This window comes from Convolutriloba macropyga, chromosome 7 (genome assembly GCF_964194025.1).
Source record: "Convolutriloba macropyga chromosome 7, txConMacr16.3, whole genome shotgun sequence".
In the NCBI taxonomy this organism is placed as follows: Eukaryota; Metazoa; Xenacoelomorpha; order Acoela; family Convolutidae; genus Convolutriloba; species Convolutriloba macropyga.
In genome coordinates this window covers 11,426,827-11,453,621 of record NC_134474.1, presented here as the reverse complement: position 1 = coordinate 11,453,621, position 26,795 = coordinate 11,426,827, and the positions used below count along the sequence as shown (strand labels likewise).

Genomic DNA, 26,795 nt, shown 5'->3' with positions numbered 1-26,795 from the left:
ATAGTGTTAAAAACTAACTAAGGAAAAAGCCTAACATAGAGCAAAATGTTTAATTTTCAAAACAGACATAGCCGAACCTCGGGCTTTTATTGTAGGGATATATATATATATATATATATATATATATATATATATATTTATATATAAATAATTATTTACGTTAATAACTAAATACATTCAATAAAATTCTTCCAAAAAAAATGCAACACCCACCGCAAATTATACCTTTTTTAGCAACTTGAATAGGCATCACCTCATATGTGTGCCAAACCCTAATACGAGTTCAGCGAATTAAAATGATTTTCGAAGAGATGTAAACATATATCAATGTAAACATATATCTTACAGAACCAAAAAGAGGTAAAATTTTCTCATGACCCTGGGATTGAAACCAAGTAGACTTTCGAGAGATGCATTTCCTTACATTTTAAAACTATAGTTGTCGTATTTATATATATATATATATATATATATATATATATTAATATACGAACACACGCTATATATATATATATATATATATATATATATATATATATACGAACACAGCCCATATATATATATATTATATATATTTATATATATATATATATATATACACGACAACTATAGTTTTAAAATCTAAGGAAAAAGCATCTCTCGAAAGTCTACTTGGTTTCAATCCCTGGCTCATGAGAAAAATTTTACCTCTTTTTGGTTCTGTAAGTTATATGTTTACATTGATATATGTTTACATCTCTTTGAATATCATTTTAAATCGCTGAGCTCGTATTAGGGTTTGGCACACTTATGAGGTGATGCCTATTCAAGTTACTAAAAAAGGTATAATTTGCGGTGGATGTTGCATTTTTTTGAAAGAATTTTATTGAATGTATTTAGTTATTATTAACGTAAATTACCAAATTTCTTACTTTGCTTTAAGTTGGAGTTTAAAGAAAATTAGAATTGAAAATCTGGATGTAGAGTTTCTCCGAAAAAGACACTAAACTTAACAGTCCCAAAGAGTAAAAATTATCAGACAAAATAGTCCCAAAAGAAAAAACAGGAAAATTGTTCTACGTACTTGACTAGCTTCGAGCTCTCATTTAAATACTAAAATCATTTTCTAGACAACCGTTCCAGTGCTTACATTTGGGTCTATTTCTCTCTCTCTCTCTCTCTCTCTCTCGCTCTCTTTCTTGCTCTCTTTCTCTACTCTCTCTCTCTCTTTCTCATTATTTCAAAACATTTCAACACATCAAAACTCGGTTACACAAGATTGTCGAGACGGCTATCCCCACATCCTACTAAAGAGTCACAAACGATTGCAGTCATTTGTCAATATCGTCTTCAACTGGGAGAAACTTATTAACTGATTCGATACTGTAAGAATTTATGTAATAAAATCCCAAGCCATGCAATGTCTTGTTTATTGAACGACTACGATGAAATTTCACGCAAACATTTTTTTCTATTGAATTTTGAAAGTTTCTGACTTACAGGGACGCTGATGGAAGCATCCCTTTGTTTGAAACCTCCAGAAACCATGAAAAATATTGCAATCAATAATTCGCATTAAGAAATGTTGCAATGTGCTGGAAATATTTGTCAAAAAGCAAAACAATAGGAATAGGTGTCAAAAGAGTTGCTTCCATAAAAAGCAAATACATAGCCCATTTGTTATCTCCTCCTACATCTTTGTCATTGTTCTTCCGCATGCGCTTAAAATTTTCAGATGGAAAATTTGTCCAAGAAATTACACTTTGGATTTCGGATATTTTTCGGTAAGCTTAGTCTAGAGATGTATACGTATTACTGCGTGATTCAATTTTTGTCCTAAAAGGGAAGCACTGTTCGCATGACTGCGTTTCAGTGGGACTCTGCCGAGCTTAAATTTTTAAGGCTTGAGTTGAACATTGGGATTTTTTAAAAAACCGTTAACGTCAATGTTCAGTTTTTTAAACGGTTCAGCGACAATGCGATTGAAAATGGGCTTCCTAACATAGAGCACAATTTATAATGTGCAAACCAGACATAGCTGAACCCCGGTCTTTTATTGGGGATATATATATATATATATTATATATATATATATATATATAATATATATATCAATATGAATATGTACATTTACATATACATATATATATATATAAATTTATATATATATTTATATATACGTATGTATCTACACACACACAAATATATATTTATATATATATACATATATATATATATATATATATATATATACGACAATTATAGTATTAAAACCTAAGGAAAAGCATCTCTCAAAGGCGTTTTTTGTTCTCAATCCCTGGGTCATTAGAGTTTTTACCGTTTTTGTTCTTTAAGATAGATGTTTACATTGTCTCTTCAGTTATGCTTACATTGTCTCTTGTCATTTCAATTTGCTGAACTCGTGTTAGGGTTTGGCACTCTGTCGAGGTGTCGCCTATAAAATTTGCTAAAAATGTATAATTTGCGTTGGATGCGGCAATTTTCGAAAGATTTGGTTGAATTTAGTTAGTTGTTATCAACGTAAACTACCAAATTCTTACATTGCTTTGAGTTGGAGTTTAAAGCAAACTTAGAATTGAAAAACTGGATTTAGAGTTTCTCCGGAAAATAAGGGTACCAAACAAAACAGTCCCAAAGAGTGAGAAAATACCATACAAAATAGTCCCAAAATGAAAAAGCAGGAAGTATCGTTCTACGTACTTGACTAGCTTCGAGCTCTCTCTCTCTCTCTGAATTACTAAAATCGTTTTCAGGGCAACCGTTTCATTGCTTGCATTTGGTGCTAGTTTTTCTCTCTCTCCTCTCTCTCTCACCCACTCTCACTCTCTCTCTCTCTCATTCTTTCAAAACATTTCAACACATCAAATCTCGGTTACACAAGATTGTCCAGACGGCTCTTGGCCTATCCCCACATCCTACTAAAGAGTCAGAAAACGATTCCAGTCACTTATCAATTTCGTCCCCAACGGAGAGCCACTAATTAACTGATACGGTTAAGAATTTCGATAATAAAATCCCCAAGCCATTCAATTCTCGGGACAAAAAGACGAACACTCACTATAGATTGTTTTGTTGCTCAATTATGAAAGATACAAAATCTGAATTATGAGTACGTCCAAATTTTCAATGATGCTGACTTCTTCGGGTTTGCTGTGGACTAAAACCCCAATCCTCTATCTCATCAACGTTCTCCTGTCCAAACGAAAGCAGAAATATCCCAAATTTGTCAGATCATTGTAGGATGTTCGTCTTCGACCGTTCCTGGTAGTCAAAATTCTGACAACTGTCACAATTTTAAACTACCACAATGAGCAGAACGTAGTGAAAAATCAGCAATATTCTCAGAAATCATTAAAAAAACACGATACAAAAAAGACAAATAGATGGTTATGGTCTGCCCACCTGTCTTTTATCATTTTGTAGGCCGCTCTGTTAAACGCCATAACTGCTAGACTTAACACGGGTGTTTTTCAAATTGTTTAATTAAAAGGGGAATGATTCTCGGAAAAAAATTGTAAGAAATTCAAGGCAAGAGATATGAATGTAATTAAAATTGTCCAACCCTTGAACGAATAGGCTAAAAATCGAGCAAAAAAAAGAACGAGAGATCCAGAACATTCACAAAATTTCCTCTTGTTTTAGAATCCAATGGGTTGTAGAAGAAAAGACAAACACTTCTCACTTTCTCAGAAAAAACTTGAAGCGCAAAAAAGCTTCTGAAAGAATGACTAACTGGCTATCGAAAGGTTTTGCCCGGCAGCTTGAGAATGCAGGTTTTGAATTTTTGGAATTGGGATTTTGAACATTGGGATTTTTTTAAAAAACCGTTAACGTCAGTGTTCAATTTTTTAAACGGTTCAGCGATAATGCGATTGAAAATGGGCTTCCTAACATAGAGCACAATTTATAATGTGCAAAACAGACATAGCTGAACCCCGGTCTTTTATTGGGGATATATATATATATATATATATATATATATATTATATATATATATATATATATATTATATATATATATAAATATATATATATATATATATATATATATATATATTAATATGAATATGTACATTTATATATACATATATATATATATATATATATATATATATATATATAAATTTATATATATATTTATATATACGTATGTATCTACACACACACAAATATATATATATATATATATATATATATATATATATGTATGTATACGACAATTATAGTATTAAAACCTAAGGAAAAGCATCTCTCAAAGGCGTTTTTGTTCTCAATCCCTGGGTCATTAGAGTTTTTACCTTTTTTGTTCTTTAAGATAGATGTTTACATTGTCTCTTCAGTTATGTTTACATTGTCTCTTGTCATTTCAATTTGCTGAACTCGTGTTAGGGTTTGGCACTCTGTCGAGGTGTCGCCTATACAAGTTGCTAAAAATGTATAATTTGCGTTGGATGCGGCAATTTTCGAAAGAATTTGGTTGAATTTAGTTAGTTGTTGTCAACGTAAATTACCAAATTCTTACATTGCTTTGAGTTGGAGTTTAAAGCAAACTTAGAATTGAAAAACTGGATTTAGAGTTTCTCCGGAAAATAAAGGTACCAAACAAAACAGTCCCAAAGAGTGAGAAAATACCATACAAAATAGTCCCAAAATGAAAAAGCAGGAAGTATCGTTCTACGTACTTGACTAGCTTCGAGCTCTCTCTCTCTCTCTCTCTCTCTCTCTCTCTCTCTCTCTCTCTCTCTCTCTGAATTACTAAAATCGTTTTCAGGGCAACCGTTTCATTGCTTGCATTTGGTGCTAGTTTTCTCTCTCTCTCTCTCTCTCTCTCACCCACTCTCACTTCTCTCTCTCTCTCTCTCTCTCTCTCTCTCTCATTCTTTCAAAACATTTCAACACATCAAATCTCGGTTACACAAGATTGGTCAGACGGCTCTTGGCCTATCCCCACATCCTACTAAAGAGTCAGAAAACGATTCCAGTCACTTATCAATTTCGTCCCCAACGGAGAGCCACTAATTAACTGATACGGTTAAGAATTTCGATAATAAAATCCCCAAGCCATTCAATTCTCGGGACAAAAAACGAACACTCACTATAGATTTTTTGTTGCTCAATTACGAAAGATGCAAAATCTGATTGTTTGTGAGTACGTCCAAAGTTTAGAAGATGCTGACATCTTCTCGTATTTGGTGCGGACTAAAACCCCAATCTTCTATCTCATCAACGTTCTCCTGTCCAAACGAAAGCATAAATAACCCAAATTTGTCAGATCATTGTAGGATGTTCGTCTTCGACCGTTCCTGGTAGTCAAAATTCTGACAACTGTCACACTTTTAAACTACCACAATGAGCAGAACATAGTGAAAAATCAGCAATATTCTCAGAAATCATTAAAAAAAGACTATCAAAAGAGACAAATAGATGGTTATGGTCTGCCCACCTGTCTTTTATCATTTTGTAGGCCGCTCTGTTAAACGCCATAACTGCTAGACTTAACACGGGTGTTTTTCAAATTGTTTAATTAAAAGGGGAATGATTCTCGGAAAAAAATTGTAAGAAATTCAAGGCAAGAGATATGAATGTAATTAAAATTGTCCAACCCTTGAACGAATAGGCTAAAAATCGAGCAAAAAAAAGAACGAGAGATCCAGAACATTCACAAAATTTCCTCTTGTTTTAGAATCCAATGGGTTGTAGAAGAAAAGACAAACAGTTCTCACTTTCTCAAAAAAAAACTTGAAGCGCTAAAAAGCTTCTGAAAGAATGACCAACTGGCTATTGAAAGGTTTTGCCCGGCAGCTTGAGAATGAAGTTTTTGAATTTTTGTCAAAAAGATAGGCGGGCTCGTTGAAATTGAATACTAGAATCACGTTCAACTGATATTGTCCTCAAACTCTAAACAAATCTGCCTCCATTCTTGCCAGTGTTACATATTATCACCGTTCCTAAAAGTCATCAACTAGTTCCTCCAATCTATCTTTGAACCCAAAATAACCTGCAACAAAATAGACCTTATGTCAGATTTATTCTTCCTCGCGGATTTCCCAATCAACATTGTACTTATTAAATTACACCTGGTGGACCTCGATACAAGGAAATTATTAGGCTCTGATGGCATCTCACCGGGCATCATTATCATCAAGTAAAGGAGCAAATGTGCACCACCCTCCACATGTTGCTCAAAAAAATTGAGCGCTTCAGAAACGACCCAACGTCTTGAAAGACCGCTTCGTTGTCACCCATCTTTAAAAAGTGGGGTGACATAAAGAAATCGAGAGTTACAAAGAAAACTCCCTGCTTAACATAGAGAATAAAGAACTTGAAAATTCTATGTAAGGGCTCTTCTACAAGCTCTTTGTCGCCCACATGACCAAACTCCAACACAATTTTGTTAATCAGAATTGGTAACTACCAATCGGAAACTCTGGAAGTCTCAAGTGTGGTCTCACAATTATCTATGTTAGATCTTCTACTCATTTGCATTTTTGCTATTGATATACCTGAAGTTTTAAAGTTTGGCTGTCTATACATATTGACTGCAAACCGGGTTCGTAACAACAATATGAAGCTTGCTTAGGGGAAGTGCACCGCACTATTTTTTAGAGGAAAAGAACATCGAACTTTCCTACTTGTCACTCTGCTTGACAAATGCGAAGTCAAGCAGTGACTATCTAAATTGTGCCTTCACGTGAAGGAATCCCCAAAGAGTACAAAGTCTCCGACATTCCTTGAGAGCAAACATCTCGCATCAAACTGGGAACTTTGTCAAGCTCGTCTTGTGCAATTTTATGATCAGTCATTGTGACATCCACGTGCTGGAAAATTTTCAACGTACAGTGTTGAAATGAGTTTGTGGCCAAGAAAAACTTGATCGACGTCAAAAAATGCGACTGAATAATCTGCTCTCTCTCTCCCGATGTTCTTGCAATTGACAGAACTCTGGAAACTTTCAAAGCTTTGCGAGGACGAAGAACGCCATAATATCGAAGTTCACCACAAGACTCGAAGCTAGAGGAGAATTGCCGATTGTTTTGTGCTGACAAAAGAGGAACTGAGCAGCCAAGACGCGAGTTTTATCAGAATTTGTCTTATTGCCGTCAGAATTGACAGTTGCATTAATTTCAGAACTGCTAGATACTCGAAATGTGAACAGCGGATTTCGTCCTCAAATATGTGTACTTGCCCGATCTGCTACAATTGCACTGAGTGAGGAAGTCAGCGGACACTTTTCTACAACTAAGGAAAGGAAGAGATGGCATCCGCTTCATGTGAAGACTCAACAACAACGACAAATAAAAAATAAAAAATTTACGGAATGGACACTAAATTTTGATTAACCTATTTTCAATACTTAGTGACTTCGACTGATATAAATATAATCAATACTACGGATAAACGGTTTCAGGGCAAAATACGTAATTCCAATGCAGTAAATATGACAAAATACTCAAAATAAACACAATTTTTATCCTAATTTAGAAACTATCAGAACGAATATTTAAAAAATTTTATCTAGTGCGTTTTGCAACGACTCGCAGGTCATGGTATCCCTAGACGTTTTAGTTAGTTCTCAACTCAACAACTATTTGGCACTTTTTTTTGTCTGTGACTGGTTTTTTGTCTGGGACAAATCGTCCGTTCACCCTAGCATATGACCTCTTTATGTTACAGAAGGTGTTAAAACGTGGAGTTCCAGAGAGCAAGCAGTGCGTGAGTGAGTGGCCGGAGGCAGTGGGCACATTCGACACCATCGCATACGACCGAAAGGTATATAGTTGCTGCGACTCAACTTGAGCGGAAGGAAACCAGATCGAGGTTTAAGATTGTCCTCGTCTATGACGCAGACCCCTTTTGAACGACACGGGGGGGGGGGGGGGTGGTACGGGGTACGGTGTGTTCAAACATATACCAGCGAGGAATGTTTTGAATGTTACTATTAAAGCTCGAAAGATGCTTTTTGTTCTGTCCAGCTTTGACAATTTGGGTTTACTTGTTTAGTTATTCGGAATCTTTTTAGCTCTACGAGCAAAATACTGACTTCTTGTTACTGTTTCATGGAATGAATTTGTAAATTTAGTGCCCTAATGCATAAATACATAAAAGCACTTATGATAACGCAAAAAGAGAATCAATTTGGTCCATTTGATAACCAGTGAACCAAATTCGTTCTTAGAGTTCGGTTTTTTATTGTTTTAGTTATGCCTGAAATTCTGCACAGAGCACCAGTTGGTGGACGAGTGCAACTGTACAGTATCTCTACTCTACCAGCAGTACCACCCCAATGTATCATTCTGTCAACTCCTCAACAACAACACAGAGTGTCAGTAGTACTCACTTACAAAAACGGATCTTTTCCATTTGTGCCCCCAGCTTAGTGGGTGCATATTATTTGCACCCCACAGACGCACGTGCCATATTTTTGCATAATGATTTGCTATGCAACGGTGCGTTCTCTGTACCTGGGGGGATCATAACATACTGGAGGGGGGGGACACAAACAGAAAAGATCCCAAAAACACCTGTTTTGAAGAACTTATGTTTTGAATAGATCCGGGAAAACTTCTGCATTAGCAGTGAAAATAAAATGTTCAGCGCAAAATCCGCGCAAAGTTAAGCGTTGATTCTGCTGAATTAGCGCTAAAAGCAAAAAAAAACATTCAAAGCTTTCCCCCAATTCAGCGCTTTCTCCCAAAATTTTAGCACGCATTTCAAATGAAACAGATTCTCGCAAAATTTTGTTTTTATGAGGATCTCGAGATCACACTTTAAACAAGTCCTTGGAAAGTTTTGTATTTTTTTCATTAAGGCTATTGCAATCAACTTTCAAAATGTTAACGACAGGCAACTTCAGCGCTTATTAAACTTCAGCGCTTATCAATGAGCACAAAAAAGATGCATATTTGAAGCCAGCTTAAAAGAATTCTCTTTCTGACCGCAAAATTACACGAAAAGTTTTCACCATGACCAAACGCATCAAACGGACGTGTCAGAATTTCAACATCTTATTCACATGTTTTATGCAATAACGTTTGTCTGAAGTTCCCGTCTTCATTTTGTTTCAAAGTGTGAGAACAATGTTAAAATTTGATTTTACTCAAGTTTGAATTTTACTCAAGTTTGCAGAAACTTCACAAAATTTTAGACTTGCGGCCTGGGAAATACTTGCAGAATTGATGTCATAAATGTTGTTTTTAGGGCTTCCGGAGTTTTCCTACTTAGGTAAATGAAAATATACTTTCCAGCATTCTCTTTCACCCGCTACAACAATTTTTCTTTACTATTTTGTAAGAGACAAAATTCTATATTATAAAGCTTGCAGAATAGAACATAAAAATACATGCTAAAAGTTTGAGCAATGTTTTTAAAATGGCAGACAAAAAAGAAAGGTAAGTTTTTAAAACTGTTTTTTCAAAAAAAATGTTTCAGTCATTGCACTGGATACTTTCTGGAACTTATTTTCCGCTCAATTGCGGTTATTGTAATCAAGTTTCAAAAGTCGAACCTCCTAACTTTTTGACATAAAGTGTTTTGATCGGACTGTGGACTGCAACCGGGGCTGTATGGTGTACCAAAAAAGGAACTTCAGCGCTAATCAATGATTAAGCAAATTTGAAATTTCGTTCCATAATGCAAAAAACATACAAAAGCCCTATTATAACAGAAAAAGAAAATCAGTGTGACAAACAGTGACTTGAATTTATTCAGTTTTCTAGTTCATGAAGTTGCAGTTATTTCCGGAATTCTGCTCAGAGCCCCAGCTGGTGGATGCGTGCAGCTGCACAGTGTTTCTTCTTTATCAACTGTGTCACCCCTGTCGCAAAGTAGTACTCACTTACAAGAACGGATCTTTTCCATTTGTGCCCCCAGCTTAGTGGATGCATATTATTTGCACCCCACAGACGCACGTGCCATATTTTTGCATAATGATTTGCTATGCAACGGCGCGTTCTCTGCACCTGGGGGATCATAACATACTGGAGGGGGGAACACAAACAGAAAAGATCCCAAAAACACCTGTTTTGAAGAACTTATGTTTTGAATAGATCCGGCAAAACTTTTGCGTTAGCAGTGAAAATAAAATATTCAGCGCAAAATCCGAGCAAAGTTAAGCGTTGATTCTACTGAATTAGCGCTAAAAGCAAAAAAAACATTCAAAGCTTTCCCCCAATGCAGCGCTTTCTCCCAAAACTTTAGCACGCATTTCAAATGAAACAGATTCTCGCAAAATTTTGTTTTAATGAAGATCTCGAGATCACACTTTAAACAAGTCCTTGGAAAGTTTTGTATTTTTTCATTAAGGCTATTGCAATCAACTTTCAAAATGTTAACGACAGGCAACTTCAGCGCTTATTAAACTTCAGCGCTTATCAATGAGCACAAAAAAGATGCATATTTGAAGCCAGCTTAAAAGAATTCTCTTTCTGACCGCATGTGATGCGTGCAGCTGCACAGTGTTTCTTCTTTATCAACTGTGTCACCCCTGTCGCAAAGTCCTGGCAAAGTTAAACGTTCATTCTTCTGAACTAGCGCTGAAAGCAAAAGAAAATATTCCAAGTTTTCTCGAACAACCTTTTTCCCGAAAAATTTTAAACAAGCTTGAAATAATACAGATTCTTGCACAATTTTGTTTTTATGCAGAATAAAGTAATTACAATTTTGTTGTGTCACTTAAATTTTTCTAAGTGCTCGCAAAATATTTTACTTTTTCTATGTGGCTATTGTAACCAACTTTGAAAATATTTGCTTGAGGCATCTTCAGCGCTTCTCCAATTTGAGCACTTATCAATGAGCACAAAAATTCCTGTCTGAAACTTAAAAGCCAGCTTAAAAGAATTTCTCAACAGCAACAATTTTTTTTCTACCGCAACAAAATATAAATAATTGGTGTCAGACTCTAAGTCTTTGAGTCATTTTTTTAAAGTCATACAATAAAGTTTTTTAATGTTCTCGTTGTGATTTTCTTTCAAATCAATTCAACATAAAAAGTATGTTTGCAAAGACTTCAAAAAATACTATTCCTGTAATAAGTGACCGAAACGCTGTTTTGGCGCTTAAAAATGTTGAAAATGGGTTATTGGCCCTTAAAAAACTTGAGGGCCGCTGAAGAACGTTTCCGTCTTAACTAAAAATATTGAGGGAACTTTGGCGCTAGAGAAATTGGAAGAAAAGTAATGAAGCTCAATCCGGGAAAGAAGAAGCTCAATCCAGGAAGAGAGAGCATTAAAAAAACTTTGTACTATATATTTTATTGTATTATATAAAATATAATATATATTTATATATATATATATATATATAATATATATTTTTTATAAACGTTGTATTATATAATAACGTTATTATATATTTTATTAATCATTTTAATTAAATAACTTTTTTCTGTGGAAATTCTGAATTACCACTTCATTTCTACGAATCAGCATTTAATCTATTTTCAGCGCATATAAAAAATTTTTAATGCTTTTCAACACAATGAAACGCTGATTTTGGAACACAAAATGGCCAAATTAGCACTAACGCCACATTTTGGGTCCTGAAAAAAGAGATTGAAACGTCGTCATAGAGATTGTTAGAGATTGTTTTAATATACTTGTGCAGTTTCTTCCACTTTGCTCGAAATAAAAGTTTTCTACCCCAATCCTGCAACCGCCAAATTTGTTTTGTCTTTTTGTTTTTTGTAGGAGAAAAAACTCACTATCAAAACGCTTGCAAAACAGAGCTTAAAAGTATTAACTGTCATTTGTTGCTCACATTGGGCAAATTTTTCAAATGGGATACACAAAACAGGTCAATAGTTGAAACCGTCGTTTCAGATATTCTGCCTGTATATCACCGGATTTTTACTGGCAGTTTCTCTTCGTTTTCCCCATTTTTGTCTGTACTACGGCGAATGAAAGAGAGACCTATTTTAAATCTATTTTAGTTGGAACGTATACACGGATTGCAACCGATATAAAATTTTAAAATCTACTTGCTTTAAATAAATCAATTATTTAAACTAATAGATTGGAATGAAGATTTTTACTACTAATATTACTATCAATTCTACTTCTAATTCTAACATTAATTTAAGTGTCTGTTTTGTGATATGACAGATTTTATTCTATATTAAGCTCCAATCTATAATTAAACGTAACTGTCTCGCAAAAAATAACGCCTCTCTGTGTCAAAATCTACTTCCAAAAATTCTTTATCATCTCAAACAACATTCTTAAAACAAGAACCCATTGCAACATATTACTATGTCATTTTATTTGACCTTTGTTCAGATGAATGCTGGAAAAACTTCAGAGAGGGACAGGCCATCGCTCGTCAAGAACAAGGAATGTCAGAATGTGAAAAGATATGTCAACATGGATGCCTGTAAGCGGAAATCTTTTGCCCCCCCCCCCCACTCTCATCCTTGTAAGACTTCTTTATCCGTGTCAGACAGGAGCAAGAACTTTCATCGTTTAATTGTTTTTTTTTTGTTAGATTGTAAATTCTTACTTTTCAAACCGAATCTAAGAAACCGAAGATCCAACCCGAGTGATGAAAAAATTTAAAATTTTGAAAGAACCTTGTAACAAATCTTGCAAAGGAATGCATAATTCTTCCTTTTTTCTTGCAAGAATCCTGCAAATTTTGAATCATCTTGCTAGATTCTTGCAACATTTGAATCCGCTCATCACTAGGTAAGAAACAGAAAACCACAGAAGATTCTCTAAGGTTGAAAACAGAACATTACGATTCTAAGAGAACAAACATAAGAATGCGAACACTCCGGAACAATTCTTGAATCTTATTTCAAAACTTGCACTTAACTAGGAATTTATATAAAATGTTTCGTTAGCTGGAATAACTGATGTTTTCAACCTTCAAAACCGACAATTTCTTACATTTAAAACCAATCATACAGACCATTTCTTATGTTTGAAAAGCGAAAAAACCAACAATACCGAAGAAAAAACGTAAGGGCTTTAGTCGTTTCTATCTATCTAACACCAAACATACCGACGATTTGTTACGTTTACAAACAGCGATTTTTGAGCTAGAGTGATAAATTTTCATACAAAATTTTTGTCAAGAAATGTACTATCTGATGAAACGCTGATGAAAAAGTTTTGGAAAAAACGGTCTGATAACGCGTGATACAAATTCTGGAACAATTCTTTCATCTTTTTTTCATAACTTGCATTTAGCCAGGAATTTATATATAAAACAATTTTATTAGCTAGAAAAAATGATGTTATCAAGCTTCAGAATGCGTTTGTTTCAGAGAGACCAAATACGACATTCTGCTGTCTGAGTTCTATTACCCAAATATCAACTCTGCTGTAAGTTTGCCCAATATTATTTTTCCACATATTACATAGACGCTCGGTAATGTGCGTGCACTCATAAGGTTCCGACCTCTGTAGTCCATAAATATTGGAGCCTTAAAATTTTTAAAGTTCTATCAAACGTTTGACTTTTAAAGTGTCACAGTATCCTGAAATGTCTAAAATCTGCAATTTCAAGGAGAATGTTAGTTAACTTCAAGAAAAAGTCTACAGTTTTGGCTAAAGATACGAAAAATTGTCCGAATAATGGACTATTAGTTGGGTAAATACTTAAATCATTTTTAAATTGTCTTTCATTAAAAATCGGGTATATATATATATATATATATATATATATATATCAAAACTTTCAATTGGATCGTTGAGTGAGTAAATAAAAAACAATTATAATATATCTATCTTCACTGCAACCTATATAGAAAGTACCAAAACGAAAAAAAAAACAAGCCAACCTCAAAAATTGTTCAAAATTTTTCTTTTTGAATGTGCTGAATTTGAAATCCTACCATTTCATTTGGTAAAATATTTATAACTCTGAAGATTTAGTTTAATTTATCTGTTCTCATAATTTCTGCGATTTTTGTAATAAAAAATTTATATTTTAATTTATTTTGAAAAGTTAATTGGAGAAACTTTTGGGCAAGGACATTTTAGAAGAGCTCCAAAAAGATTTTCAACAAACTTTGACATAATGGCATTTAAAGCTTCTGTTCCCATTAATTGGATTTTGACACCAAAAAAAAACGAAAACAGTGGTTTCATTTTTGCCAATATCGTCAATTGATCAGTCCTTTGGGGCATTCTCTGAAAAACCGATCTTAAATTTTATATGACATAGGTTTTCGGTCATTTAAGGCTCCACCAGAAGTTTTCAATTTCTCTAGAAACAGCTATATTGCACAGCTCTATGCAATTTTTTATCAGTTTTTGCTGCTTTGTTGTTTCATAGTTGATTGGTTGTTAAATAGTTTTCTATTTCATTAACTGATCGTACTTGTTAATTTTACTAAAGTTGCAAAAACATTGCAAAGAAGTTTTTTGGAGCATTTTGAGAACTGATGTCAAAGAAGCCGACAAGAATGTTTGTTTGGGCGACAATCTAAACTATGGTTCCAGGTAGCTACCTACTTTATGATTTCCGCATTTTAAGCCTTTTTTGCAATAAAGTTTTCAAAAGCAAATTTTCAACAGAGATTGTTTTCTCGATTTTTCCTCTTTATCAGAAGAAGATTTCTACCTTCTTTCGGTTCAAGCATTCTTGTTCAAACTGTTATGCTAAAAAATAATGGATTTTTATCAACAAAAGCTGCTGTAAATCACGATCAAGTGCTGGGCATACCTACGAGTGTTTTATGAAAAAACTCTCGAGGGGAAGAATTGAGCGGAGAACCAAAAACATCATTTGGAGGCATTGTAGTGACCCCAAAATCTTTTCCCTGTTACAATACCATTTCCAGGAGTAAGTCTCTAAGGCGAAGTTTCAAAATTGACGAATTTTGTCAAGAAACGCTGCCACAAATTCAGTGTCTTCATGAATGTATTTCAAGCGCAATACAAGCAGATTGAATGTGAAACAAAAAGCTGACTTTCCCCATCATGTTTTCGAATTTTTGAAAAAGTTATGAACAAAGATGAATTTTTAGGACCTAAAACTTCAACAAGATAATTTTTTTGTACTTGAATCAAAAATTGCTTCAACTATTACTTACAAAAGAGTGGGATAAATTCGAATAACCTGCGTATAGTGCGGGCCTGAATCGAATTGGAAATTGACGGGCAATTTTGAATAAATATTTTAGAGAAATTTGAAGAAATGTCGGAAATACTGCAAACAATTCAGAGAGATGAAAGTTGTATGAAAGCTATATACAAACAATTTAATAGGCGCGTGAAAACTAAAAAGATTAAAGCAGAGTGACGGGTTACTATAGAAGAACTGATTTGAACTCAAAATTTTCGTTTTATTTAATCTGTGACGCAATTTATAAAATATTTATGTGTGAGTAGTTTTTTGATAGCATCGTGTATATTATAATTGGACCACCGAGCTATAATACGTATAGTTTTGATTTTTTTTAAGAAGCGAATGAATTAAATCTATTGTGATGGAGTTAATCAATTTTTCAACTTAAAATTTTTAATTTTTCATTTGCACTTCAAGGTAGAAAAATTTGTTCAAATGCCACTACAAATTAAAAATAAAAATAACAACTAATAAAATTTGATTTCTATCAAGAAGCCGCACTTTAGCTCGAAAAAAAGTTTGTAAAAGACTGTTGAAAAAGTTGGCGCCCTTTTTCCGTGTCAGTGGATTATGACTTTCTATAATTGACGTTGTGGATCTTTATAATGATCTATAAAAACTGTAATGGCTATCCCTACAACTGTTTTTTGTCTAAACAAACTTTTATTGGGTTATGGGTTTTCGCAAGCGGAATAAAAAGCGTTTTTAACTAAGTAGAAAAAAAATTTCTCAAATTGAGAGAATAACAAGAATGATACTTTAAAGTAGAATTTAGAGATTTACAGGAGAGATCTGATTATTAGATCAAGATGGTGATTTGATTTTGGGGATGAAAAATGACTCAAAAATCAGCTGTATATATACCCATTATCAGTGTGAAAAAGTCAAGATACAAAACTAATCTTAGCACCATGATTTATAATGGGGGTCGCAAGGGTTACCCAATATGGTTTGCTTCTGCAAATCAGTCGCAAAGAAAACACATGGAATGGAATGCTTTTGCACTTTTCTAAGAATTCATTCACACTTCCGGAGATATCAAAATCGTTGAATACATGCTGGGACGATTTTGCATCAATAAATCTAACTCTAATAATAAGTATCTAGAATCATCAGTTTGAACCGAGTATTGATTCACAGCACCATTTTTTGGAGATTCATTTATATCAGTATTGGTGACTTGAATCAATTTACCTCTGTCAGATTAATTTGGTAAGTTAAACCTTCTAATAATTTTAAATTTAAGTCTTCATTTCGAATCAAAATTCTAACACCCCCACTCAGACTTCAGCTGAAGGCGTAGAGTCTGTTCCCATCAAAATTGCTCTGAATGTTTCCATTTTCGAAACGGGTAAGGACTTTGTGAAGATGGCCGCTGCCATTTTGTCTGTAGGAACGTAATGAATTGAAATAGTCCCATCCTCCGTCTTGTCCCAAATAAGGTGAAACTTTGTCTCGATGTGCTTGCTCCTCTTGTGCATGACCGGGTTTTGGCAAAGTCTGATACAACTTTGGGTTGTCCTCTCCAATTGCGATTGGACGTTTCTGTTGGATGCCAAAATCCTCTAGAAGTTGTTTCAGGTAGAGTGCTTCCTTAACTGCTCCTGCTATGCCCTGATATTCTGCTTCTGATGAAAAAAGAGCAACTGTGGCCTGCTTCTTGACACCCCAGCTGAGCGCTGCGCCACGTCCGTTGAGCTTGAAGTAATAGCCCGTTGTGGATTTTCTGTCGTTCATATCTCCAGACCAGTCTGCATAACTTTCCCCCACTAAATCCTAACGAGCCTCTTTTGTGTAAGTAAGTTTCAAACCTATTGAACCTTGAAGATATCGCAGAAGTCGTTTTCCGCATAGCCAGTGTTGATTGGTAGGTGCGTTTATGTGCCTGGACAGAGTGTTGACTGTGAACATGATGTCTGGCCTCGTCTGTTTGGCCAGATAAAGAAGTGATCCAACCAAGCTTCATTAGATCCTTTGATCCACTTCTTCGTCTTCGTTCTGTGCTGCCTGAAGTTCAAGTTCAAATGAGCTGGAGTCCTTGAGGGTTTGCATTGGTCAATTTGAAACCGCTCAAGCGTTGTTTCTATGTAACGCTCTTGGTTGTCTATGACTTTGCCCTCTTCTTGTCTGATTCTAAGGCCCAGAAACCAGTGTAGTCTCCCTCTGTCTTCCATGTGAAATAATGCCTCTTGTGCCTTTTTGACATTGGAGATCACTGTCATTCTTCTTGATGCTACTATGATGTCGTCAACCCAGACCAATATGAAGGTGTGATCCTCTGCCTCTGATCTTGCGAACAAGCAGTGATCGTTCCTGCTTCTGGTGAACCCATGTCTTAGTAGGGAGTTTGCCAGTTCTTTGTACCAGTTGTTAGAAGCCTGTTTCAAACCATAAATTGATTTATTTGTTCGACATACTAACTTCTCCCCATGTGATCCGCGTTTTACAAACTCATGTGGCTGTTCCAGATGCACTTCTTCCTCGATTGGTGAGTGCAGGAAAACAGTCTTCACATCAAATTGGTGCATCACATGGCCCTGCTTCGCTGATAGCTGAAGTAGAATCCTGAATGTCGCTGGCTTACAGGTAGGCGCAAAAGTCTCAAAGTAGTCCAGTCCTTCCACTTGTTTGAAGCTTTTCGCCACATAGCGTGCTTTGTATTTGTCGACTTGACCACCGTGTCCCAATTTCACTTTGTAGACCCATTTGCCCGGTATGACGTCCCTGTCTGTGGGTGGTCTCACTAGGTCCCAAGTGTCGTTATCTTGGAGTGCCTTGACCTCGTCGTTCATTGCCCGGTACCACTGGTCCCAACCGTCAGCTTGCTTGGCTTCGTAGACTGTTTTGGGTTCCACGTAGTTACCCTCAGTCACAGCAAGATGGGTCCTGACTTCTCCAAAAAATTGCGGAACATTCCTTGCTTGTGTCCCTCGTCTGGGCTCTGCTCTGTCCGCGTGTTCCAATGCATCTTCATTGAAGCCAACTGTCTCTGACTGTGAGAAGTCTTCTCTGTCACTTTCTTCCAGTGACTCTGAGTCCCTGTGACTTTGTCTTGTTGCAGTAGATCCCTCATTTAGTGCTGTTTCTCCGACATCCGAGGCCTCTTGTCTCGGCGTTGTTTTTTGAGTATTCACGCTCCCTGCGTCATGCCTCTCCTCCTTTATTGCAGTAGATGTGTCCTGTCGTTTTCTGTTGTCATCGCCTTGATGACCATCATCTGGATGCCAGATTCCCAGTTCCAACCCACCATCTAGTAGGTCAGCCGTTTCTTTGTTGTCAAGGATTGAGCCCACTTCAGACTCCTTGATGATCACATCTCGAACTGCCATCACCTTGCGTGTGTTGGGTATAAACACTAGGTATCCGTTTTCTCCTTCAGTATAATCCACAAACTTTCCTTCCCGTGCCTTAGGTTCAAGTTTCTTGACGTCTCTGTCCCACTTCCTCATGAAGACTGTGCAACCAAAAATACATAATTTACATATTGGAAATTTAGGTTTTATACCTCTCATCAGCTCTGCTGGGCATTTTTCTTCTCCTTGTCTCAAAACCAAGTTTTTGATCCTTGCTGCGTGAAGAATTGCTGCTCCCCACATCATCTTGGGAAGTCTTGAGTCAATGAGCAAACATATTACCATCTCCAGCAGTGTCCTATTGCACCTCTCAGCTAACCCATTCGGTTATGGCGTCTCTGGTATTGTCTTCTCCTGTAGAATGCCTGCATCTAAGCAGTACGTCTTGAACTGCTCTGAGAGAAACTCCTTCTCATTGTCTTGGCTCAGCTTCTTGGGCGTCACCACACTGACAACAAATTTCTTCAGGCTGGCCAATACTTTACTTTTTGCCTTAAGCAAGTCCACAAACACAAACTTTGTGTACTGTTCTGCAAACACAATGCAGAATGGGAACCCTGACAGTGACTCTGCTCTGAAAGGTCCCATCACGTCTGTGAACACCCTCTCCAGCTTCTCTTCTGCTTGGTTATCTGGCACTCTTGGTACTGGAGTCTTTGTGATCTAGGCCAATGCGCACACATTGCATACATCATCGAGTTCCCCCACTGTCCCTGGAGCATTTCTGACCACAACAGTTTGAGTCAGTTTACCCAATTGTCTGTGCCACTTCCTTGCACTGTCAAGTTTCACGCTGTTGGAACTCGTCTTGAATTCTAGAACGCTGCAGGGTAAGTAAAACAAATTATTTTCTCGTGTTAGTTTTACCCGAGTTCCCTTCTGGAGTTTCATGCACCTGTTTTTTTTCTCGAAAGTGAAGCTATGTCCCCACTCCGAGCATCTTGAGACTGATAGGAGACTTGAAGAATAGTCCGGCACACACAAAACAATTTTGAGTTCGCATTGGAATTCCCTTTGTTTGAGGGTATGCTGATCCTCACACAGCCTCTGCCCACCATTCTGGAAGCCTCTCCGTTGGGATATCTGACCACTGATTGAATGGGCACAAAGTTCAGGAACGCGTCGATGTTCGTCACTATGTGATCTGTACAACCACTGTCCACTAGCATCCTTGCTGTCTTCCACTGGATAAGAGCTGCCCAGTATTCCTCGTCTGGTGAAGCCAATGTTGGACCAATTGCCACTGACTCTTGTTTGCCTCCATCTCTTTGTCTCTTGCATGCCCTGTCTAGGTGACCTTTCTTACCACACCTGCTGCATTCTGCTGTCTCCTTCCTCCTGCAGTCCTTGGCAAAATGTCCAGGGATCCCACACACAAAGCAGTTTCCTTTCTTGGGTCCCTTCTTCACTGCTAGTGCCACTGAACCACTTTGTCCCTTGTGCTTCTGTGCTGAGCTCTCATGGAAGTTCTACAGCCTTTTCCTACACTCATAGTCCGTTGCCGGGTTAAAGATTTTCTGCATAACAAAACTTTCATACCTCATTGGCAGACCAATGAGGACCAAGGCGTTGAAGAGGGTCTCTGAGACTGCTTCCCCTGCTTCTTGTAGCCTTGGAGCAACTTTTGTCCTCTGATGATGAAGCTATCCAAATTCTCGGCATCCTCCAGCTGCAGTCGAGCAAGCTATGCCACCAAAGTCACCACTGTTGGCGTATCCAAACTCTGAAATCTCTCATGTAAAAGCTTCCAAGCTATTGCTCCATCTCCGATGCCGTCATCTCCCACACAGTCATGTCTCCTCAGCATGAGGGTTGTTGCATCTAGAGTCAGTGCCAGATGGCACCACACATTGTTCCGTTTCTCCTTGATGTCTGTAAATTTCTTCTCATAAGCACCCTTCAGCACATGGTGGTTCTTCTTTTCATCATTGCTCGCCCCATTGGCTGGTGGTGCAGGCTCGTTGGGTTGCTCCTCTGTCCCAAGTAGTGATTTGTAGAGTCCCTTCGTCTGCATCATTGCCACAAATCTTGTGCTCAAGATTAAAAAGTCCTGTGCCTTTCCTGTGTAGGTCAGCAGCTTCACTGTCTGTTGATCCATCGTAGTTTGATTAGGCAAAACATTCGTTAAAAGAAAAGGTACTAAGCAGAAAAGGATTATGACTGTCAACAGAAAATTAGTTTTAGAAATTAGTTTTAAGACTTAGAAAATTGCTGGGCCCATAACCTATTGGGTTATGGGTTCTGGCAAGCGGAAAAAAAAGCGTTTTTAACTAAGTAGAAAAAATAATTTCTCAAATTGAGAGAATAACAAGAATGATACTTTAAAGTAGAATTTAGAGATTTACAGGAGAGATCTGATTATTAGATCAAGATGGTGATTTGAATTTGGGGATGAAAAGGACTCAAAAATCAGCTGTATATATACCCATTATCAGTGTGAAAAAGTCAAGATACAAAACTAATCTTAGCACCATGGTGTATAGTGGGGATCGCAAGGGTTACCCAATATGGTTTGCTTCTGAAAATCAGTAGCAAAGGAAACGCATGGAATGGAATGCATCTGCACTTTTCTAAGAATTCATTCACACTTCCGGAGATATCATAATCATTTAATACATGCTGGGAAGATTTTACATCAATTAATCTAACTCTAGTAATAGTTATCTAGAACCATCAGTTTGAACCGATTGTTGATTCACAGCACCATTTCTTGAAGATTCATTTATATCAGTATTGGTGACTTGAATCAATTTACCTCTGTCAGATTAATTTGGTAAGTTAAACTTTCTAATAATACGAAATTTAAGTCTTCAGCTCGAATCAAAATTCTAACAACTTTTAAATCAAAACAGAATTTCTGTTCACGTGATGGAGGTTGGGGGGGGGGAGTGGCAGTTCATCTAAATTGTTTAAAATTGTTACAGGCAACAGAGATAATGCGACTATATTTGAGCGTGACAGACAATGAAGAAGCGAGAGCAGAGATGAACTCCTACTTGGACTTCGCCTGCAAATCACAAAAGGCGAAGAACAACATCTCTTCATGCTTCGGAACCAACTGCGCAAAAGTATTTATTGTCCCATGAACTACAGTTTTTTCAAGTCAAGCAAAACAACAAAAAATGCAACAATTTGCATTTGAAAAAGCGATTGGCGATTTACAATAATTTTCACTTAATTACACGCTAATATTCACTTATTATGGTGCGTTTTTTGCGTTTGCATTAAATCTTGTCGAGAAAAATTTGGTTTAAACTGAAAAAAAAAAACGGCAATATCCGTTTTCAACTTCATAAACGTCCCCCTTGCTTTTTTATTATTTCCACACCGTCTGTACAGTAGTTTTCTTCAGTTTTAATATCTGAGATGACTTCGTTATGTAGTTAAATTTCCAGATTTTTCGAACTGAAAAATTGTTTTTTCATGATTTGAACTGATTATAACCTGCATTTAATTAAGATTTGATAGAGAGACGTCTAACTATAAGGAGTTATTCTAAACTTTTATTTAGATATATTGTCTAATTAGATATGTTGTACGTTAGATCGGTGCCCTAATTAGGTATAATAGTCCTGTTTAGACATTCGTGTCTTCATTTTTTTTCTCTAAGTTCAATTTTTCCATTTTCTGTAACCAAAAGGTGTTCTGTTACTATATTATAACTTGGTATAAACTGTTTGATTTTATAATTAAAAGTGGACTGAAGTAAAAGTAAACTAGCATTTATGTTTCTTGTTTGTAGAGTCTGCAATGTCTGAAAGAGAGAGGAGAGAGGCATCTGATTAGAGAAATCCCAGCTTACGCAGAGTTATTTCAAAGAAGCAGTCGTCACTTTAGGTATTTTTGATATCATCCATTATTATAGTAATCTCTGGCTGAGGTCCGCAAACAAAGACCGATCATACTATGATTAGATTTTCTTGGATCGTGGACATGGGTCCAGATTAACTCCAGAACATAGTTTGTCCTCTTCAAACCCTACTTTGGTCTGATCAGGGCCAATTATCTGGTCCGCTTGGTCTGGCACCCCCATCTCTTTATTCGAATGAGCTAATCAGCTCAAATTTAAACAAAGTCCATTATTTTTCTGTTGATTTTACCCCTTTTTGTTCTAGAGAACGATATGCGCGAATATACGTCTCAAATGATGGCGAAGAATATGAGCTGATTGAGGAATTCTTGGAAGTACCGGTAAGTAATTGATGGATCGATTGACCACAAAAAGAGAACATAGAATACAGAACCACAGAAAATAAATTATAGAACCACAGAAAAGTATTCAAAAAATGCAGAAAAACATTTTTGAACATGATATGACCATCTGACACATAAAAGACGTATTTTTTTACTACGTTTTTATCAATAGAGGTTCCACAGTCCTAGTGTGAATAATGATAATCTCAATTTTAAGTTGCAATTTTTCGTGGACTCTCAATGTCATTTCTGTCTACTTGATTAATTCGAGCAAACTTACACTCAAATGTAAGTCGCAATCACAACCTTTCTTTATATATGTGTTTTAATTATCCTTGTAAAGCACTTTTACGTTCACGGATTTGAGCAGATTTAGGATTTTAATGATTAACGATAAATATAAATGAGTAGAACGAGAATGCTGGCTAGAAATAGGTGAACAGTCTTAGGAAAACTGGCGTTCTTCTTTAACATCCAGTGTTAGGAAATAGCACTTTTTTCACAATTTGCAAGCGTTAAGGTCTATGGTTGGCGATTTTGGCAGATCAAAGTTATACAGATCAAGGTTTTAGTTGGGTTTCCTTATCCACTGAAAGAAGAACAGAATTTTTAAAAGGTTGTAGAAGTTGCAAAATAAAAAGACAAAATTTTTGTAGCGTTTCATAAAACGTGAATTATTTCATCATGTAGACCTCCAGCGCCGTTTTAGGTAATGTTCTGAACAAACGATTTGAAATAGAAAATTTGGTAAAATAAAAGGGTATGAAGAAGGTGTGTCCGCACAAAACAGTCCCATTCAAAATAGTCGTTATTTGCATAAGTCCTAGAAAAAAGATTCCGGTACAATACAGTCCCAAAAACAGACAAAACATTTTCAGATAAATAGTGCCAATAATATTAAAAATAATAACGCAATTATAATCAAAAATTTACCTCACAATTAAGCTGAACCAGCTCAAATTGTCATAGTATTTACTAGTTTTACACTCAATGACAGGTTTTGGTTTAATTGATAAGCATATAAAAAAGTCTCTCACAATCTTCGGTGTCAGAATGTTGACTCAAAATGGTTGACATGGAACACATTCAAAAAACAAAACCCGTAATTGCTTCTCTTTGAAGACTACGATTTTATTAGGCTCCAACAGCTTAACTACAGCGCATTTTGTTAGCACTGTTTCACAGCAAACTGCAATAGCGAGTCAAATTACGCAATGAAAGAATCCAAGTTGTCACAGTTTATAGCCATTTAGTAGATCCAGCAGATATTGAACAGAAAAAGTTGCACTCGTTGAAAGGCAGATGAAACTCTTCACCAAACAATAATTGCTGCCCAAAAGGACGTAGTAGCGAATCTGCGGTCAAATTTCCAGCTCATATCTAGGAACAGTTAGCAGAACGTGGAAACAAAATCTTCCATATATGATAGCCCTCATCAAAAGATTTGAGATCCGATTAGTCTTACAAATGGCACATATTGCTGAGAAATTCATGTCGTATGCTCTGGTGCCCCAAGATGAGAAAAAGTTATTGTTCTTGGGTGTCGGCCAGCCATTGATCTGCTCGAGCAGTCAGAAGATTCATTTTGCGGTAAGATAATCTCAACGGCTCCGAATGTCTCTTACCAGGGGTACATTATTCACGTTTAGTTGACTGCTGAAACAGTAATTTTGTAAAAATTGATTAATACAAAACATCCTTAACTACCGAAATTGATTGGAAATTTCAAAGGAGAACAGAAAACTCAGAAACACTGGCGGAAAGATAACAGCTGGTCAGCAATTAAAAATGCAAAAAAAAATCAAATGACGCCAAAATTCATGCAAATTTATAAGAATTTGCTCAAAAGTACCAGCATCAGAGTGTAATTATTTTCTTAAGAGGCTGCATTTTAAAATTAAACTCAAGAGGAAGTTGATTTTGTAATCGTGATCCATTTATTACTGTAATTCAATTCTTTCCTTTTCTATCCAGAAAAATTTTTTTAAAATAACGCTAGAAAAGAACTGATTATTGCAAAATGTCGATTCCTAACCAACTTCTAATTTTCGTTTAATTTGCGACAATGATTGTCCGGTTTCTTTGTATATTAGCACTTTTCTCTACGTTCCAATCTGATTGACCCTCAGGTTTTGGTTTATGCTAACACAAATTCACCCACGTAGACTTCAACCAGAGGCTTCCGAATGTGCATGCGGTGCACTAACCTCTTTACCACGGTGGTTTTGATTTCATGTTGCACATTTTTTTGATCTGCCTATAGAGCGCTCCGACCAAGACAGTTTTGTCTGAGACTATTTTGATTTTTTCTAGGAAGGATTTTTCTGTTTACCGAAGAATGCTGTAGATATATTATTGCAATAACGTCACGTGCCGTCATTTCAAAAGGTTTTGACAAAGTTTTAAGTACTTGTGATTCCATTTAAAGTGAGTCTGTAGTACGAAAACAGTAACAGAGCAAACGTTTCGTTTTCTTCTGCGTTTTACTGAACAACAGTATTATTGCAAACTTTACTTCAAGCGTCTTGAAACTAGATTTTTACTAATCTATCAATATTATTGCATTTAATAAACAATTACATTTCGATTGTTTAGCTGAGTTTAACATTTTTCACCTGATAGGTAAACATATGCATTAAACTTTTTAATAAGCATAAGGAGACAAAAAAGCAAATCAGAAGCAATTACTGCTAAAGCTGAACAACTTGGTTCTCTAGCTTAAAAAATTCAGAAAACGAGAACTCGGCAGTTTTTGCAACCATTTGTAAAAGAAAATTTTAATTTGATGTAATAAAAAAATGATCCATTTAATTTAAGTTTAAAGCAAGATCAAAACTTATAATTAACTTTACAATTAACTTATGAAGGGATGATTATCCGCATAAAGTTTCTAAAAACTGATAGTTCTATTTATTTTTTTCCAACCGTGAATTGTAAAAAACAGCATTTTTAACAACCTTGTTAAAAAACGGTTTTTTTATTTATTACAAAAGTGTGACAGTTTTTTTGCAAATTTGAAAAATCGGAAAAGAAATTTTTCAAGCACTACTATCAATGTTTCATTGGACTTTATCGCTTTCAAGAGTATAAAAACCAAAAATATGTAAAAAATTTTTGGGAACCTAATTCAAGAAACATCATAAACTGTTTGTTGTTCAAAACTTCCCAATTTTGTTGGTCTTTATTCAAAATTTCCCAGTTATGTTGATCAGTTTTGCTCTTTTAAAACTTCTTCTATTTTTTTAGTTGATTAGAACCCTCTACGAGATCGGGGGTGTTCTGGGTCTCTGGATAGGACTGTCTGTCATGACCATTATAGAATTCGTAGAGATCCTATTCCATCTAATCAGAGGAGCAGCTCTAGGGATCTCCGATCGCCGACTGAAGGAAGACAAGGAGAATAAACTACAGTCGAGTAAACAAAGTAAACAAGATGCAAAAAACAGAAAAGATTCCGATTCGGTTCGAGCTAATGTTCATTCGCTGGAACAGGTCAGTATACCCACATATTATATCACATCACCCCCCCCCCCCACCGTTAAAAAACAAACAATAATTGCTTCTGTAAAACAATTGTTTTTGTAGAGGGATAATTATACTGTTATGTTCTCAAGTTTACAAAAGATTGTAATCATAAATTTTCCATATTATGTGTGTCCCATTAAATTTATAAATCAACATGGAAGTTTCGTCTAAATACTCTCAGTTGCAGTTTTTACATCATTTTAAGTATACGTCATTTATTTTTAGGAAAGCTGTCCTGACCGAGGGGGTGATTCGTGGAATTACGGACGAGCATTTTTCATCACTCAAACTGAAGTCTAACCAGCAAAAGTCTTAATGAAGGAAATGATTTTATTAGTAGCTTTTAATTAAAAACTTTATTGCATACAATAATTGTCAATTGAGTATTCTCTTTCCGTATTTTTGTCTCGGATTCCACTTTGTAAGGAGTGCTATATGCTCAATTGGCTTTTCTGTTCGGCCATTTATGGCCGATTGATAAATTTATTGAACAATGATGTCAGTGCTATCATTTGAGTTTTGTTTTTGGGGGGTTTAAAGATTTGCAAAGTTTCGGCGTCAAAATTTGAACAATTTTACCGCCGATTTTTAGAATAAAAATTTACGAAAGTGACCTTTTTAAAAATTGGTCTACGATTTGTAAAAATTGTGGTGT

The 26,795-nt window shown here is 35.9% G+C and overlaps 1 protein-coding gene across 1 annotated transcript in view; it reads left to right on the top strand.

Moving 5' to 3' along the window:
• The window catches only part of LOC142342937 (uncharacterized), a 34,271-nt gene extending 7,732 nt beyond the window's left edge, over window positions 1–26,539 (top strand). Inside the window, exons 2-10 of the mRNA XM_075394617.1 lie at window positions 7,674–7,769; window positions 8,199–8,322; window positions 12,272–12,365; window positions 13,261–13,318; window positions 21,346–21,489; window positions 22,164–22,258; window positions 22,537–22,612; window positions 25,862–26,107; window positions 26,366–26,539. Of these exons, the coding sequence (XP_075250732.1) occupies window positions 7,674–7,769; window positions 8,199–8,322; window positions 12,272–12,365; window positions 13,261–13,318; window positions 21,346–21,489; window positions 22,164–22,258; window positions 22,537–22,612; window positions 25,862–26,107; window positions 26,366–26,440 (1,008 nt within the window). The 3' untranslated portion in view covers window positions 26,441–26,539. The remainder of the gene's footprint in view (window positions 1–7,673; window positions 7,770–8,198; window positions 8,323–12,271; window positions 12,366–13,260; window positions 13,319–21,345; window positions 21,490–22,163; window positions 22,259–22,536; window positions 22,613–25,861; window positions 26,108–26,365) is intronic.
• Window positions 26,540–26,795: the final 256 nt, after the last annotated feature.